We start from the raw sequence: 17,442 nt of genomic DNA on the forward strand, positions 1-17,442 counted from the left end.
CTCTTTTCAGAAGCAAATGCCAGATGGTAGCTCTCTAGCTGTTAAGAATGAGGAAAGGCAGGGGAAGAATTGTCCTTCCATGCTGCCTCCCACACATTCAAATCTCATTACAGGAATCACCAGAGACCCCTGACAGTGAGAAATTGATGTGTAAAAGACCCCTGGCACTAGTTTGGATTCCCTAATTCTGGATCTAGTTCTGCCAAGGGCACCCCCTCTAAACTACCTAATATCATTTTTAAATTATATTAATAATAAATTGCCACAGTACTTTAAACGTTAAGAATTTTATACACACACACACACACACACACACACACACACATATATATATACACACACACACACTGTATTTCCCAACTATAACTCAGAGAGTCATCTTGCTTAATAAAGGGGAAAATGGGGGAGGTGTAAAATAAAGTTTTTTTTTTAAATACCAAAATATAAACTAAGTACAGCATTATATGAAGCGTTCCACAGTGATAGTTCTTGTCCCAGTAAAGAAGGGAAACAGGTGCATTGATCATATGAATAAAAATATAAAAAGAAATATCATATATACTTATTTAAATCATTTATATATATGTATACATACATGTATATGGAAGAAAGAATAAAAGTGATTCTGATAATCTTTAATTCTAACATTCCATGGAACGTGGCAAATGCATGTGGATGTGTACATGGAAATATATATATATGTGTGTGTGTGTGTGTGTGTGTGTGCATGTATGTGATATTCATACATATAGCACATATGAGGTTCTCACTATGTCTACCTAATTTACTAAATGCTGAGGAAATACAGAGGGATGAGTAAAACATGGAATTCACTTTTAAAGTGCTTCCATTTTAGTAGATTAGATATTAGAAAAGACAATATAGTCTAGCAGCAAAATAGCAGTTGCCTTAAAGGAACTTAAAATCTATAGAGAGAGAAGCAGGTGATAAAATATTTGCACAAATAACCATGATATAAAATAGAATTTGATTTTCCAGATGACATAACTAATGGCCAAGTTTGGTCTCAAATTTTAGTCTTCTGATTGCAAGGTTAGATCCTTTTTGTAATAGCATAACACTCCCATGATTTCACTTCCCCTTTCTGTAAAATGAGAATAAAGATCACAAGCCTAATCTTCACCATCAATTAAAAAACAAATACATAATGTTAACAGACATTAAAAAGTCACAAAAGTACTTCCTAAGTGCCAAATACTACTAAGGAAATAATGTGGCTTTTTTGTTTTGTTTTGTTTTGTTTGGGGAGGAGAAAATATGGTTTAGACCAGACCCTAATTCATTTTTGTAGGAAACAATGATAGTAGTAAAATGATTTGTCTAATTGTAGATCTGCTAGGAAGGAGGTTTGCTGCCCTAATAGTCCTAAGTGAAACAATATATGAAATGTACTTTGAAAACCTGAAAAGTGCAAAATAAATATAAGCTATTACTTTGTATTAAGCACATCTTTTTGAGGAGACTCCACAACTTTATATAACATTGCTGAAGTAGATAACTCAGCTATAAAATGGAATTTTTAATAATAGATTTAATCTTTATCTCAAGCTGGACACCTATTTGTACCATTGGAATAAAAAAAGAATACATTAGAATGTCAATAGCTTGCCCCACTAACAATCCAAAATACAGTTTCTTTTTTTTTTTAATAACTTTTTATTGATAGAACCCATGCCAGGGTAATTTTTTTACAACATTATCCCTTGCACTCATTTCTGTTCCGATTTTTCCCCTCCCTCCCTTCACCTCCTCCCCCAGATGGCAAGCAATCCTATACATGTTAAATATGTCACAGTGTATCCTAGATCCAATATATGTGTGCAGAACTGAACAGTTTTCTTGTTGCACAGGAAGAACTGGATTCAGAAGGTAGAAATAACCCAGGAAGGAAAACAAAAATGCAAACAGTTTATATTCATTTCCCAGTGTTCTTTCTTTGGGTGTAGCTGCTTCTGTCCATCATTGATCAGTTGGAACTGAGTTAGATCTCTTTGTCAAAGAAATCCACTTCCATCAGAATACATCCTCATACAGTATCATTGTTGAGGTCTATAATGATCTCCTGGTTCTGCTCATTTCACTCAGCATCAGTTCATGTAAGTCTCGCCAGTCCTCTCTGTATTCATCTTGCTGGTCATTCCTTACAGAACAATAATATTCCATAATGTTCATATACCACAATTTACCCAGCCATTCTCCAATTGATGGGCATCCATTCATTTTCAGTTTCTATCCACTACAAACAGGGCTGCCACAAACATTTTGGCACATACAGGTCCCTTTCCCTTCTTTAGTATCTCTTTGGGGTCAAAATACAGTTTCTTTCTGAACAAATTCCAAATCATGGGGTGGTGCATGAATTTCAAATCCTTAGGGGGGGGGAAATTAACAAAAAAGGGGGATGAATCATTATGATTTTATGGATTATTTTGAGACATATGTTTTCTGAATGTCCTGTGGGGCAAAATAAAGTCTTTTCTGAATTTCTTTATATGCGTTTTTGTGTGTGTGTCCTTAAGATCTTTATAGGACTTAGGAACTTTTAAACAGCACCTGTGAAGACTTTGGCATAGCCTACATTTAAGTTATTTTTGAGATTTTCTCTGAGTAAAATCCTGAGGGAGAAACAGGAGAGAGTTAGTTTATGTGAGGGTCATTCTCAGGATTGGAGCAAGACAGGGACAATGAGTGATGGTTAATAATAACAAAAGCATTAAGCTTTCTGAGGCTGTTCCACTTTTAAAAAAATCATTTTATCCTTACTTCAGTCTCTCATATCAGTGGTTTATAAAATCTCAGGCAATTGATGAGTTCCTTGTGAAGCCATATTTGCCACTTTTGACTTTTTCTTTAGAAAACCTTCTCTTTATTTCCTTAGAACCAATTGTGACTGCATTAAGCAAATTTCATCTTTAGAAATCTCTCACCTCTCTTGAAATTAATTCCCTATTAGAGTTGCAGACCACAGTATCCTATCTATCCTTGCTCTGAATTATTCAAAAACTTTTCTCCTAAACTCTAAAGAATGTGTCCTACTATTCCTGGATCATAGTAGTTACAAACTTTTCTTTTTAATATGTCTATAAAATTAGAATACAAATTTAATATAGACTATAAAATTAGTATACTAAATCAGAACTATAAAATCTATAAAATTGTTAGTTACTCAACAAGTTTCCTATAAATACAACTCAACAACAAATAATAAAAAGCTATTCAAGGAACCATTCTGTACCTATGACAGGATAGTTCCTCAATGACATCCCCCAATTTGTAAACAATAAAATTATAGGGAAGGCAAAATAAGACTCCTTTATCTGTTCTGCGAGAGGTAAAGAGATACACAGATATCCAGGTGGTTGAGGTCTCCCAAAACAACTATTAACTTTTGTGCATATGCAAGTTTCAATTTTTTTTATCTCTTTTTAGAAAATATCATTCAGTTCCTGCAGCTGGTCTGGTGGCCCACAATATATACTGCCAATATACCATCTCTACCTATCAACTCCTATTTTTTTAATTTAAAAATTCTCTCCACCATGGCTTCACCCTCATTTTATGGATTTCAACATAAGGAATTATCTTGAATACAAGGATACTCTACTTCCTTTTCTACTTAATTTATTCTTCTTGAACAAAGTATGTCCTTGCACTTGAGTCATAGGTTTCATCTTGCCAAGTTTCAGTGATAACTATGAGAAATATGACCCCTGAATTGCAAATTATTACTCACTTTGCATATTACTTATTCTATGTGCATAAATGTACAGCCACTTAAGCCCATGAGCAATTCTTCTGTTCCTTTTACTAGTTAAATGTTCCCATAAATTACTGAGCACTTCAACTATCATCCCCCTTTCCAAGTCTTAAGTTCTTTCCTCTGCAGTTTCTAGTATAACCACTCTATCTAGAGATATCCCACTTCTCCTCTCTTTTTAGTTAAATCTTCCTTAATCAAATTAACTGGTTTCCAGCCAGATGCATTTGTTCTGACTTTCTTGGCCTCTCTCCTTGACCAGGGACTCTTTCTGTGTCCTCCAAAGACCTAATGCAGTGATTTAAATCTTTTTCTTTTTAAATTTACAAAGAAATTTCTCTCCTCTTCTCTAATGGAGTGGGTCAAGTATAGAGGTACCTTCCCCAACCAAGGGTCTTACCTAGAATGGATTTTCTTTAATTTCTAAACAGAAATTGACTTTCCCAGTTGGGTAGAATCCCATCCAACCTATTTAAAAAACACTTGTCTTAGAGGTAAGGAGTAATCTCATCATCCACCTATGTCCTTCAGAGAGTGACCGTTTCTGCAGTTGGTTCTCAATAAAAATGAGAGGAAAAGATAGATCACAATTTAATAACTAGTTTTTAATATAATAGTATAACATTATTTTTCTTATTTCTTTGCTGATAGTCATACAAGATAGGGGACCATCCAATTTTTATCAGTTTCACCAAGGTTGTTTTTCAGTTCTCTAACTGTCTCTATTCTAATCATCTCCCTTTTCTTCTTAGATTTCAAGAATTCTTATAAGTCCTAGTCAAAGTCCTACCTTTTACAAGAACCTTTCCCATCCAAATTAAACTTAGTGACTTCCCTCTGCAACTACCTCTAATTTGTCTAGTATATAACTATAATATACAGTATATAACTAATTAAGTATATAACTTATTTGCACACCGTTTCTTGCATATTATGATCTACATTAGACAAATCATGAGCTCATTGGGAGCTTTCTTTCTTTATGTTTGTCTTTCTGTCTCTCTCTCTCCTTATCTCTCCCCTTGTCTCTCTTTCCTTCCCTTTCCCTGTTCCCTCTTATTCCTCTCTTTTTTCCTTACTTTCTCTCTCTCTCTTATCCCTTTCTTCCCCACCTTTTTTGTATTAATAACATTTAGTCCAATGTCTGGCACATTGGAGGAATTGATGCTTATTGAATGACAGACTTGCTGATCCATCAACTCCTAAGGCTTCATTGATCAATCCCTCTCTTAATGGCCATTCACTCAGAGACTAGCCAAATTGATTTTCCTAAAGCACAGGTCTGACCATGTCACTTTCCTCTTAAAAAGTTTCATTGGCTTCCCACTGATTTCAGAGTACAACTACAAACCCTTCTGGTAGACATTTAAATCCTTTCAAATTCTGGCTCCAGAAACTTTTAAGGAATAGCTGTGAAAAAGGAAAGCTTTCCAAATCTGGAACACAACTTATATAAATGCAAGGCAATGGAATAGAGGATTCATTTTAAAGAATAGGGACCATTTTGGCTAGCACATAGAATATTAGGGAAGGGATATGAAGGAAGGGAAATCTTTGCAGGATAATTCAAAATAGTCTTCCCCAAAGACTCTGTGATCTAGTCAATGTTGACTATCTGCTCTTTGGCATATAGGGCATCCTGTATGCAGAGGTCTGTTATGAACAACTTATGCCTGGAGAATCAATTGTTAAATTTTAACTGTGAGCATTTATGCCTTCTTAATTAGTACATTTAAACACTATAAATCAAGGATCAATTCATTATTCAGTTGATTGTCTAGACTTAAGAAAGTGACAGAGAAAATGTCAATAATGGAAATGAAATGTAAAAGTATCTTGATCCTCATTTGATAAATGGTCAAAGGATATGAACAAATAATTTGCAGATAAAGAATTTAAAACCATCTGTAGTCATATGAAACAATGCTCTAAATCACTATTGGTTAGAAAAATGCAAATTAAAACTTATCTGCGATATCACCTCACACCTATTAGTTAAGATGACAGGAAAAAATAATGATAAATATTGGAGAAGATGTGGGGAAACTGGGCTTTTATATATAACCCTTTGGGGTATAAAACTGCATACCCTTTGATCTAACAGTGTCAGAAATCATAAAAAGATGGAAAAGAATCCACATATGCAAAAAATTATATAGCAGGTCTTTTTGTGGTAACAAAGAATTGGAAAATGAGTAAATCCCCATCAACTGGGGAATAGTTGAATAAGTTATGCTATATGAAAGTAACAATATCCTTCTTCTATACAAAATGAACAAGTTAATTTTAGAAAAACCTCCAAAATTTTCCATGAGCTGATATTTAGTGAAGAAAGCAGAAACAGGAAAACACTGTATACAGCAACAAGAAGCCTCTCTCATCCTACCCCCCCAACAAGAAGTTCTTAAACATTTATCAGCTTACCTTTGCCTCATCTCCATGCCTTTGAATCAACTGTTATCCTCTTTCTGATATACTCTCTTTCCTCAAATCTATCTTTTGGCTGCCTTCAAAGTTAAGCTCAAGTAATATTTCCTTCAAGATAATTTTTATTTCCACAGTTATCAGCATACCTACAAAATTACTTTTATTCACTTCTGTATAACTTTTGTTTACTTACTTGTGAACATGTTTTAAAAAAGTAATAATACATAAGAGAGTTTCACTTTTAATTGCTAGTCCCCATGTCTTGATTAGTAGTGGAATTATCTCATTTTATCTAGTGTTCTCCCTTTTCAAATATCTCAGCTAGTAGCTTGAAATTTGAGAAATTCACATTAGAATGGAAATGTCTGATAAAGTAATATTTTTTCCATTCATAAGATCAGCGATCCCTAGGGTTGGAATGTACAAAGAGCCTGACCAGCTGATACATTACATACAACATCCATTACTTAGCATCAGCTAAATAAACTCTCCTTAAAAGCCCACAGTGATAGAAAACTCACTACCTCAAATGGTAGAGCTCATTCCATTTTCAGACACATTTAATTATCAAGAATACTTGTATAGTCTTGTGTTTCCTCAACAAGAATTTGCCAATTTAATCAGTCATTTATTTATCAATCACACTGTACTAGATACTGTTTTAGGCATGGAGGATCTAAAAACAAGAAAAATAATCCTTATCTTCAATGGAACCTAGGGAATACAATGAATAATAGAGTTCTCTTTCAAAGAAGGGATTAAGTGCTAACATGGAAGTCAGTAGAGGTATTAGGTAAGAGGTGGTACATGATTTGAACCTTGAAGGAAGCTGGGCAGAGGTGAAAAAGGAAAGCATTCCAGGGATGGGGTTGGTCTGTACAAAAGATGGAAAGTGGGAGATGTGGAGGATTAGCTTTAGGCAGCCACAATGGCCAGAACACAGTGTGGGTGAAAGGGGTCAAGGTGCAAGAAGCCTGGAAAGTTAGGTTGCAGCTGAACTGAGAAGGGCTTTAAATGTCAGGTTGTGTACTATCTATACTATGTATTTCTCAATTTGACAAAGTAACACATACTATTCAGAATTATTCTTTAATAGTTTAATGGGATAGAACATAAGTTCATTGGGAATAAAAATTTAATTCTTTATATTCTATGCACTTAATAGATATCTAATAAATACTTGATTGTGAATTAAATAATTGGTCTTAAACTTCTAACAACTTTTTAAGATTTTTGAGAGTTGGCAATGCCTTTAACTATTTCTGAATTCCTCTCTTCAATCCCCCCAAACCCTACTTCCCTCATTGTATGCAGCATGATTCTGGGCACATGGCCAATGTCAGTAAAGACTTATTGATTGATATCTGAACCAACTCCCCATATGGGAATTCAAAGAGATATTCCTTAGCTTCAAAATGTAACCGGCTTCTTAAAGTTCATCACATATTTCAGAGTCTTGTTCCTGACATAGAGAGTACCATGGTCTTCAAAAAGATGACTTTGGACTCTTTTAGGCTCTAAGAATAATAAAAAGAACACTAGGTTTACAGTGGAAAGAAGTGAGCTCAAAACCAAATTATGCTTACTAGCTTGTAACCCATGTGACCCATGGAAAAATGATTTAATCGTTTCCTTATCTTGGCTAATGGTGATAATAATATGCTAGTTATATCAAAGGGTTATTATAAAAAGACATTTTTATTATAAAATACTAAGTAAATGTGTTATTATACATTATATGTACTTTATTATTATAAGTAAAGAGATACCTCCCACCTAACCCCCACTTTCCCATACTTCTCTTTTATGTATGTGTGTGTGTGTGTGTGTGTGTGTGTGTATATGTATATATATATATATATATATATATATATATATATATATATATATATATATATATATCTCAACCTGTAGGATTGCAAAAAAGGGAACTGAAAATTCATAGGGAAAAATATTGGGATATTATTTTCTGACTATGACAGACACATTAATTAATGCTGAAAGTTTTTCTAATCTGTTTAAATTTTCTGATTCCTAGGAATATGATTCTCTCTACTCCAATGGCTTCATCACTGAATAAAGATGCCAGGCCTTTATATCTTCCTTTTTCATCATCTTTTTGCTTCCCCTGTGGTTCTTTGCATAATACTATCCAGAAGACATATCACAAGGGCACTGCCAGGATTTTTCCATCTTGTCCTTCTTTAAGTTTTAAAAAGATTTCCCCATTAGGGCTGTGAACAACTTCATTGTTAGTTAATGTGTTGCTTGCCGCAATGAAGCTTTCATTACCAGGGCTTGTAGCACATCTCACAGTAAAGGAAGCAAGAACTGGGGCTGGTATAAGGTGGCTGCCAATTTAAGATAGAAATGGTCTACTGGGCTGCTTACTTTCACCTAATCCTTTGTATTAAAACAAACAAACAAACAAACAAACCCCAAACACTTTCATTTTGGAAGTGTTTCACTTAAGTCACTATCTGGAGGCTAAAATTCAAATCTAAGCAGCTCTGATTATTCTGTTACCAAGGCTAACACAGCACAGAATCATATAGTGTTTTAAACATTGCAAGGTACACTCTTCAACATAACTCTGTAATGTGGATAGGTTATTATCTCATTTGAGAAATTAGGAAACTAAAACTCAGCAATTTATTGTCACATAGTAGGTTAAGCCCCAAAGCTGCTACTTGATCTCAAGGGTCCTGAATCCAAGTCCGGTGCCCTTTTCATTATGTCATATTGACTCCCTTATCTTGACCTACCCAAACCTTTAACAACAAATTCAATATTCTGTTAGCGATTGACAATAAGATATAATTTACAGCGACATTTATCTGGCTGCCTTGTGTAAACCATCTTCTGAAATCAGAGACATTTTAATAGGATCAACAATTCCAACAAACCGTCTCATAAGGTTTTGTTTATTTGAGGACTTCAAGGATCTGTGATTTCATTAATGTAGTAATTCACCACGACCAGCAGGATGAATACAGAGAGGACTGGCGAGACTTACATGAACTGATGCTGAGTGAAATGAGCAGAACCAGGAGATCATTATATACCTCAACAATGATACTGTTTGAGGATGTATTCTGATGGAAGTGGACCTCTTTGATAAAGAGAGCCTTAATTGATCAAAGATGGACAGAAGCAGCTACACCCAGAGAAAGAACACTGGAAATGAATATAAATTGCTTGCATTTATGTTTTTCCTCCCGGGTTATTTATACCTTCTGAATTCAATTCTCCCTGTGCAACAAGAAAACTGTTTGGTTCTGCACACATATATTGTATCTAGGATACACTACAACCCATTCAACATGTAAAGGACTGCTTGCCATCTGGAGGAGGGGGTAAATCAGAACAGAAGTGAGTGCAAGGGATAATGCTGTAAAAAATTACCCTGGCATGCGTTCTATCAATAAAAAATTATTTTTAAAAATGTAGTAATTCACCCACTAATGGGATCATAACTCCTCCATATTTGAACAGTCTTCATGAGTAGTTGTGCCAAAAATATCCATCCTTCAATTGCTACTAGGAGTGATAAGCTCAATGGCCTAACGGCCATACATTCATTTCTTTCTTTCTTTCTTTCTTTCTTTCTTTCTTTCTTTCTTTCTTTCTTTCTTTCTTTCTTTCTTTCTTTCTTTCTTTCTTTCTTTCTTTCTTTCTTTCCTTCCTCCCTCCCTCTCTTTCTTTCTTTCTTTCTTTCTTTCTTTCTTTCTTTCTTTCTTTCTTTTTTTCTTTCTTTCTTTCTCTCTTTCTTTCTTTCCTTTTTTCTTTCTTTCCTTCTTTCCTTCTTTCTTTTTTTTTTTCCCTGAGGTAATTGGAGCTAAGTGACTTGCCCAGGGTCACACACAGCCAGGGAATGTTAAGTGTCTGAGGGCAGATTTGAACTCAGGTTCTCCTGACTTCAGTGCTGGTGCATACATTCAATTCCAGGAAAATTATTTGTCCAATTTTCCAGCTTAGTAAGATTTGCTAGATCTTAGATTTTTTTAGAATATTAACAACAACAATAATAACAATAATTTATTTTTTCTTTCTTTCCTGTTTCTTTTTATTTGTTTCTTCCACCTCCTCCTCTTTCCTCTACTTCTTCCTCCTTCTCCTCCTTCACTTCTTCCTCTACTTCCACCTCCTCTTTTTCTTCTTCTTCCTCCTCCTCCTCTTCCTTCTCTCTTCTTCTTCCCTCTCCTTAATGGTCCATTTTTAAAATCTCTTATACCCCAAACCTACCATAATTCCCTAGGCTCCTTTTCTACTTCTTTTTTGTCTCCCTCTTCTTCTCCTATCCTCTGCACATACATAGATAAGCAAGCATAATATTCATGTATGCTCATTCTTCTGTTTGCACATGCGCATTTGAAGATACATACACACACATATATCACACAAATCACAAAATTTCCACACTCACCCTCGCTGGAAAAGATCCACATTGTGGAATTTGTGTAGTTCTACAGAAAACTCAACCGTTCCCTGTACTTCAGACATGATCTTTTCGGGTCATTACCTGGAAAAAAAATACCAAAAATCAATGAAAATGTTAAACATTCAAGCCACTTCAGCCAAAGAGAAAGAAGAAATGATAAAGTCAAACCAAGTTGTGTTTAAACAACATATAAAACACTTCTGTTTTTAACAGATTAACAAAATCTAATAGAAGCAAACATTTTAATAATGGTTATCCTTTATGTAGATATAATATTTTATAGTTCCCTAAATGTTTTCACACCAAACATCTGATTAGATGCTCAGGTGAGTCCTATTGAAGAGGACAGAGCAGGACAAAGATTTGTAAATTTTTTTACTAAATAAGTAAACTGAAGCTCCAAAATAGTAAAGTGATTTGCCATGGATCACAAAGTGTTATTTTGGAGGGCCGAAGTTAGAAACTCCATCAGTCTCTATATTGCCAGCTCTAGTTCTATGTGTATGTTTTGTATTAATAATTTTTGTTTTATAATATCTATACTAACTTCTCTAAAAGTTTTATTCATGACTTCTGCCTTTAAACCAAGGATGTTTTTCCAACACTCTTTTTTCCAACACTCTTTCTTCCAACTAAATTCTCCCTTTGTTAGGCAGGAAGAAAAACAGTCAAAACCAAGAGACAAAGCAATAACATATTTCAATAACATCTGTAACACTCCATACAAATAGGCCCGTCACTCTACCTAATGTAGGGAAGTATGGTTTCATTATGTTTTGTCCAGAATTGACAATGGCCTTTATAGTTAGAAATTGACTGCCTTTTAACAGTTTTTATTTACATTATTATATCATTTATATCATATAATTATTTTATCTATTTTGATTCCTTCTCTATCCATCAATTGATTCAAGTCTTTCCATTTTTCCCTGAATTCATGTTCCATTATACTAATAGATGAAAAAATTATTCAATCAATAAACAGATTTCTATTAAGTAACTACTGTGAAAAAGTATCATGCTAGGTGATAGGGATTCAAAGACAAAGGTGAAACAACTCTGTATCCAAATGACTAATAATTTAGCCAAGGGAGACAATATGTGTACACACACACACACACACACACACTAAATGTTACATAAATTTCAATACTCTGTCCTATAGACACTAAACAAATTATCGCTGTTCTTTAAAACTTTGTAATTCTACAAAAATTATATTGTCATTCTATGAGAAATTTTTGGGCATCTACAAGTTTAAATGCCATTTTAGAGAGATTGATAGTGTTCATGTATTAAGGGAATGTATTATTTTAAGAATCTCAAAAATGTATACACACAGTGATTCACAAACATACATAAAGAGCTAGGTGCCCAAATAAAAATATATATATATAGATCCAAGATTAAATTAAAAACTTTTACCTAGTAAGGCTTAAACTGAAGTACGACATTTTTGACAACTTATGTGTATATGTAGACATGTGTTTTTATGTGTAAAAATATAGATACTAATGTATATATTGCATTCCTGTGTATATATTTTATATATGCATACACATATATTTATGTCTAAACATATACGCAAAAAACACAAAAATAACTTGACCTTGACCAAACTTCTAATTTTGGAACCCTCATTCCAACCCAGCTTATAACCATCCCCCCTTCTAAATATAGAAAGTAACTCTGATTCATTTTCAACTTGTGAATCATTGGCCCTTTGGTTTGTCACCAGCTTGAATAGATCAATGATCTCATCAATCAGGATGCCACCTCTCTGGTATAAATCACAGTCTATCTATACTTTCTCGATTCTTGCTCTTGTTCAACCATAAATATACCATTGAAGATCTGCTTAATGTGTTTAAAGACTTTCACTACTTTTTAGCACTCTCCAGATAATGATATATCACAAAGACCACTCATCTGTTTTTCCTCCCTATCATTATATGACTGACTTACTATCTTGTCAGATTAAGCATTTTCTAGATTGTACATTTAGGCTATTCCTTGGGTAAAAATAATCTTTGATAATATGCTGCAGTCTATTTATTGCCATCATGCTGACCTCTGCAATTCTGACCTGCAATTTTGATTCTTGGGAGATTGTGATGTTCCATGATTTGCAGTCGTAGAGTACTGCTAGAAGAACATCACTTTATAACCCATATAGTAAAATACTGAATCCACTCAAGCCAGAGGCTCTGGGCAAATTGCATTCCTCCTATTAATAGTTATCTTGAGATTAAGATAATTTAATTCAATTCACCTGGACAACTTACAGGAAACAAATTTTAGATAAGACACATAATCTTCATAGAACTCACAGACATGCAGAATTAATAACCATAATACACACAATCAGATACATAATTGGAGAGGTGACAAAGTAGAATAATAGGAGGATATTACTAGTTAGGGAAGTTAGGGATGACTTCATGAAGAAGGAAGGTATATTTGAATTGACCTTTAAAAGATGTATAAAAATTAATCAGGGTAAGAGGGAGAGAGAAAATTTTTAGAGATAGGTAAGAAGGTTATCTAATGTGAAATTCATTCAACAGTCATTTAGTAAGAGCTTTTATGTGGTAATACATCAAAAGGGATTAGGAAAGGCTCCCTATAGAAGATGGGACTTTAGCATGATCTTCAAAGAAGTCCAGGAGGGCAAGGAAAGATGGAGAGTATTTCATGAATAGGAGAACTGCAAGTGAAAATGCCTGGATTTAAAGAATATAGTGTCTTGCTTGAGAAACAGCATTTCAGTGTAAGCTCTGAAGAGTATATATGATGGCAGAGGGTCGGGGGAGTTGATGGTGGTAGTCCTTTTTCTCAAAGAGGACCAATGATATGATGAGAGTGATATATTGACTTGAGCATGAATTGTATATGAATGGGACAGAAATGCATAAAATCATCAGCCTCATTTTCTCCTTCAGAGGCCAGTGGAAAGACAAGGGTGAAGATGAATCACCTGGAGGGCAGGAAGAATAAGGTGTAAATAGACTGGAACCTTAAAAGGACAGGTTATTTTGCCTTCTTCAATGGCCCTTAATCCATAATAGCTGCATACATCTCTTTATTGTATTGTATCACTGAGAATCAAGAGCAAACCCAAGAGTTCCCTAGAAAATATAGGCAGGGGAATGGATTAAGACTATCAAACTCAGTATCAGAAATCCTGTGTCTGATAGTGTGATTTTTGGCAAAGTCTCTTAACTTTTCTTCAGTTTCCTCATCTGTAAAATGAATGGGTAAAATCAAACTAAATGAAGTCTCTTCCATCTCTACGTCAATTCTTCTATGAGCCTCTGAATAACAAACTTCTACACCTAGGCCCACTGATCTTTCTACTCTTCTAAACCCTCAAGAACAAGGCCAATGCCAACCCTACTGACTAGATTTCCTCCTATATTGATATTTACAGGCAAACAAATTATGACATTTGCAATTAAAATGTAAATGTAATTTGTATATTTGTTTTCTTTCCCCCCTTCTCCCCTGTCCCCACCTTTAAAGGGGTGGTTGTAACCCAAACCCTATTTGTCATGAAAGGCCAGAATAAGGGCCTACTGAACCAGGAGATCTGGATCCTAATGCTGATGCTGCCACACATTAGCTATGTGAACATTTGCAAAATCACTGCAAATCTCCAGGACGTGATCCCATCATTGGTGAAAAGTAGATTGCTACTTACAGAGTGAGCTGTTTTGAATTGCTGCCTTTTATCAGGAGCAACAGTATTCCTAAAGATACTAGGAAATGGCAAGGGAAATCTCATTCTCTTCTTTATAATACTATTCTCTCTACTTCTCATTTAATCAGTTCATGTAGAATTTCCTTCTCAACTAGATTTTCTATTGCATGCTTTCTTGAACCTTTGTAGCTCAAGAGCTAAAAGTGCGTCTTCTATAATTTAAGCTATAGGCCAGATCCACAGCATCCTAGATTGAACCCTGGAAGGAACTTCAGAGACAATTCATGTCTGAATAAAAAATATTAGATTTGGGGCTTTCAAAGACATTCCCAGACTGATGGAGTAATTGTCCCAACTCATTCACTCACTTTTTTAGGATAATATGCTGCAGTCTATTTATTGCCATCATGCTGACCTCTGCAATTCTGATCTGCAATTTTGATTCTTGGGAGATTGTGATGTTCAGGATAAGTTGTATTTGGATTTCCATTGCATTACAGATTTATACTTTTGTTGACCTGCTCTTTATTGTATAGTCACAGGAGAGTAGATGTTTGCAGAGGAGGCAACAATGACACAAAACTATTCCTGTCACTGTTTTTTAACCAGGTAAACATGCCATCAGAAAGCAGAAAACATCTACCTTTTTCTTTCATGCTTCCTGTGATTGCTATGCATGCCTCAAACTCTGTGTCCCATGTGATATTGGTTTCCATATCTCAAGCAAAAAATAATCTGGAGCAAACACAAACTGAATACAGGCCTCTGATGGAGTCTCCAAGGGATCTTTCCTTCACCTTAGGCTGTTTGACATTTTGGTACATACAAAAAATGAACATATGAAGCATTATGCTTATCACATTTTCAGATAATGAGAAGCTGGGAAGGATAGCTAATATGCTAGATGACAGTGTTAGGATTAGAGAAGATCTTAACAGTACAGTAAGCCCAAGATAACACTTACGAGTTTTTGAAGAAAGCACTATGTAAAGTATGACAATAATAAGATCATATCAAAACACACATACACACATACATACATGAAGTCCAGGGAGAACAAATGGTCTATCCTGAAGATATTAGGCATAGTTAGGTTTCTGGTTAATAAGGTCAAAATGTACGTGGACAGTGCCACGAGACTGATCGCCAATGGATCAAGGAACCATGGAACACCATGCCCAAGGTTTACTAAGACTACTTTGATATATCTCTTCTGTGACAATTTGTGAGGGAAACATATTGCAGATCCAGGAAGTGCAGAGATATCAGGAAAGGTTATTGTTAGAAAAGAGTGGAAGTTCAGGGCAGACAAAAGAAGGGCTATGGTTCAGGAAGGAAAAATATCTCTTTGTTGTCCCCTCTTCCAACAGAAGGAGCTATGATCAAACTTGCTCCCCCTGGACTTATGTAGATACTCTGCATAATGGGGAAGAGAAAGGGAACTGTGCAATTCCAATAGTGAGAACTGTTCCCTCTGGACTAATGATTACAAGACTTTGGTAGCTACAGCTGCTCTGTTTGACATTCATCACTATGGAACAAAGGCATGAACTTGGAAAATGGGTCCATATATTATGGATTTATTACTCTAGACCATTCTTATGACAGCACTTAGCCATTGTCATGAACAAGTTTGTTAACATCTTTAGGTGTCACTTCATCTCAACCTGGACACTAGCCAGTGACTGTTAATGCTCCTTGTATAATATTTACCAGCCACCTAACCTAGTACTCCACTGCTCCAAGTAATGTCACCTCCTCATTTCTGAGACTGATATGATGTTGCAATGTGCCAAACTGAACTTGGGGCTTGGGAATTCTTGAGGCCATAAATTATTACATATTCATATTCTTCTTTTAGATATCCTTCACAATTAATTAGTAGCCTTGATAAATATAAGTACGTATATATTTTTTAAATCTACAAAAGAGAAGACTTGAGATTTTCCATAATTTACTTCCTCACAAAACTTGCTAAGATTAGTTTATTCTTCACAGATAACTGTGGCTAGTCTTATATCCACAAGCAACAGTAATCATTTTGCTTTCCCTTCAAACTTGCTATTTAAATCCCAAATTGGTACATAATTACTCATGTAGCATTTCACCAACTCCTCTCATTTATTGTGAATTTCAAGTTACTTTGTTATCAATATCTAACTTCTTATTACTCCTAAATACAATGAAAATAGTCAGTCATATCTCTGTATATGACCTGTGAAATCCAATCTAGGGAAGTATCTGACTATATTGTATTAATGTACTATTCTCCAATCCATAACTCTTCCAATCCAATAGATTTCTTCTGATTTTAATCTTAAATTTTTTTATACTTCATAGTTCAATCTTTAGTCCAACCTATGAGTACCAGTTTTGCGTTAGCTTTCAAGTGAGTAAACTAATTCTGAAGATAACATTTCCCTATCTTGGGATGACCCTTCACTGGAGGTCTTTGAACAAGTTAGATGATCATTTACTGAATTCATTTTACAGGTGATACTTGTTCAGATGAAGTTGGACAAAATGACTTTTAAAGTGACTGTCATTTCTGAATTTCTGTGACTTCCTGCTTATATCTATACTTCTCCAGAACACATTGGAATGGCAATATAATTACTCATGAAACATCTCATTTTCTCCCTTTTGTTCAGTGTCTCTAAAGGTTCCCCTAGTCATAATGCTAACAAAAGAGGTCCTCCCCTTATGAACAACAACAAAGAAAGCCCCCACCCAATCACATCTTCTATCACTCTGCCCCCTTTCCCAAGACCTAACAATCTAATTGGAGTTGATTAGGAGACAGAATAGACATTGTTATGACCTCAGTGACTTCTAAATTGCTAAAAAGGTAACAGGATATAAATCAAAGCTAGCAATACTGCAAAGAAACACTAAATAGTCAGATTCATAAAAAGATTCATAAGTGATCAGAGTTTCTGGATGCAAAAGTTTATATCATGAGAATATATGATTTTAGAATTAGAAAATACTTTAGAGGCTGTGTGTAAGCTTCTTGTATTATAAACAAAACCTAAAATCCAATGCATTAAGTGGCCTGTCTTTTTTGTTGTTGTTGTTCATCCTAGTAATAAGCTG

The 17,442-nt window shown here is 34.8% G+C and overlaps 1 protein-coding gene across 5 annotated transcripts in view; it reads right to left on the minus strand.

Annotated features, from left to right (window-relative positions):
• Positions 1-17,442, minus strand: part of FAM135B (family with sequence similarity 135 member B) — a 500,817-nt gene that overhangs the window by 331,072 nt on the left and 152,303 nt on the right. For all 5 annotated transcript variants that reach the window (XM_051971132.1, XM_051971134.1, XM_051971135.1 and 2 more), the window contains exon 2: positions 10,632-10,727. In XM_051971132.1, the coding sequence (XP_051827092.1) occupies positions 10,632-10,708 (77 nt within the window). In that variant the 5' untranslated portion in view covers positions 10,709-10,727. The remainder of the gene's footprint in view (positions 1-10,631; positions 10,728-17,442) is intronic.

Source organism: Antechinus flavipes, chromosome 1 (genome assembly GCF_016432865.1).
Source record: "Antechinus flavipes isolate AdamAnt ecotype Samford, QLD, Australia chromosome 1, AdamAnt_v2, whole genome shotgun sequence".
Classification (NCBI taxonomy): domain Eukaryota; kingdom Metazoa; phylum Chordata; class Mammalia; order Dasyuromorphia; family Dasyuridae; genus Antechinus; species Antechinus flavipes.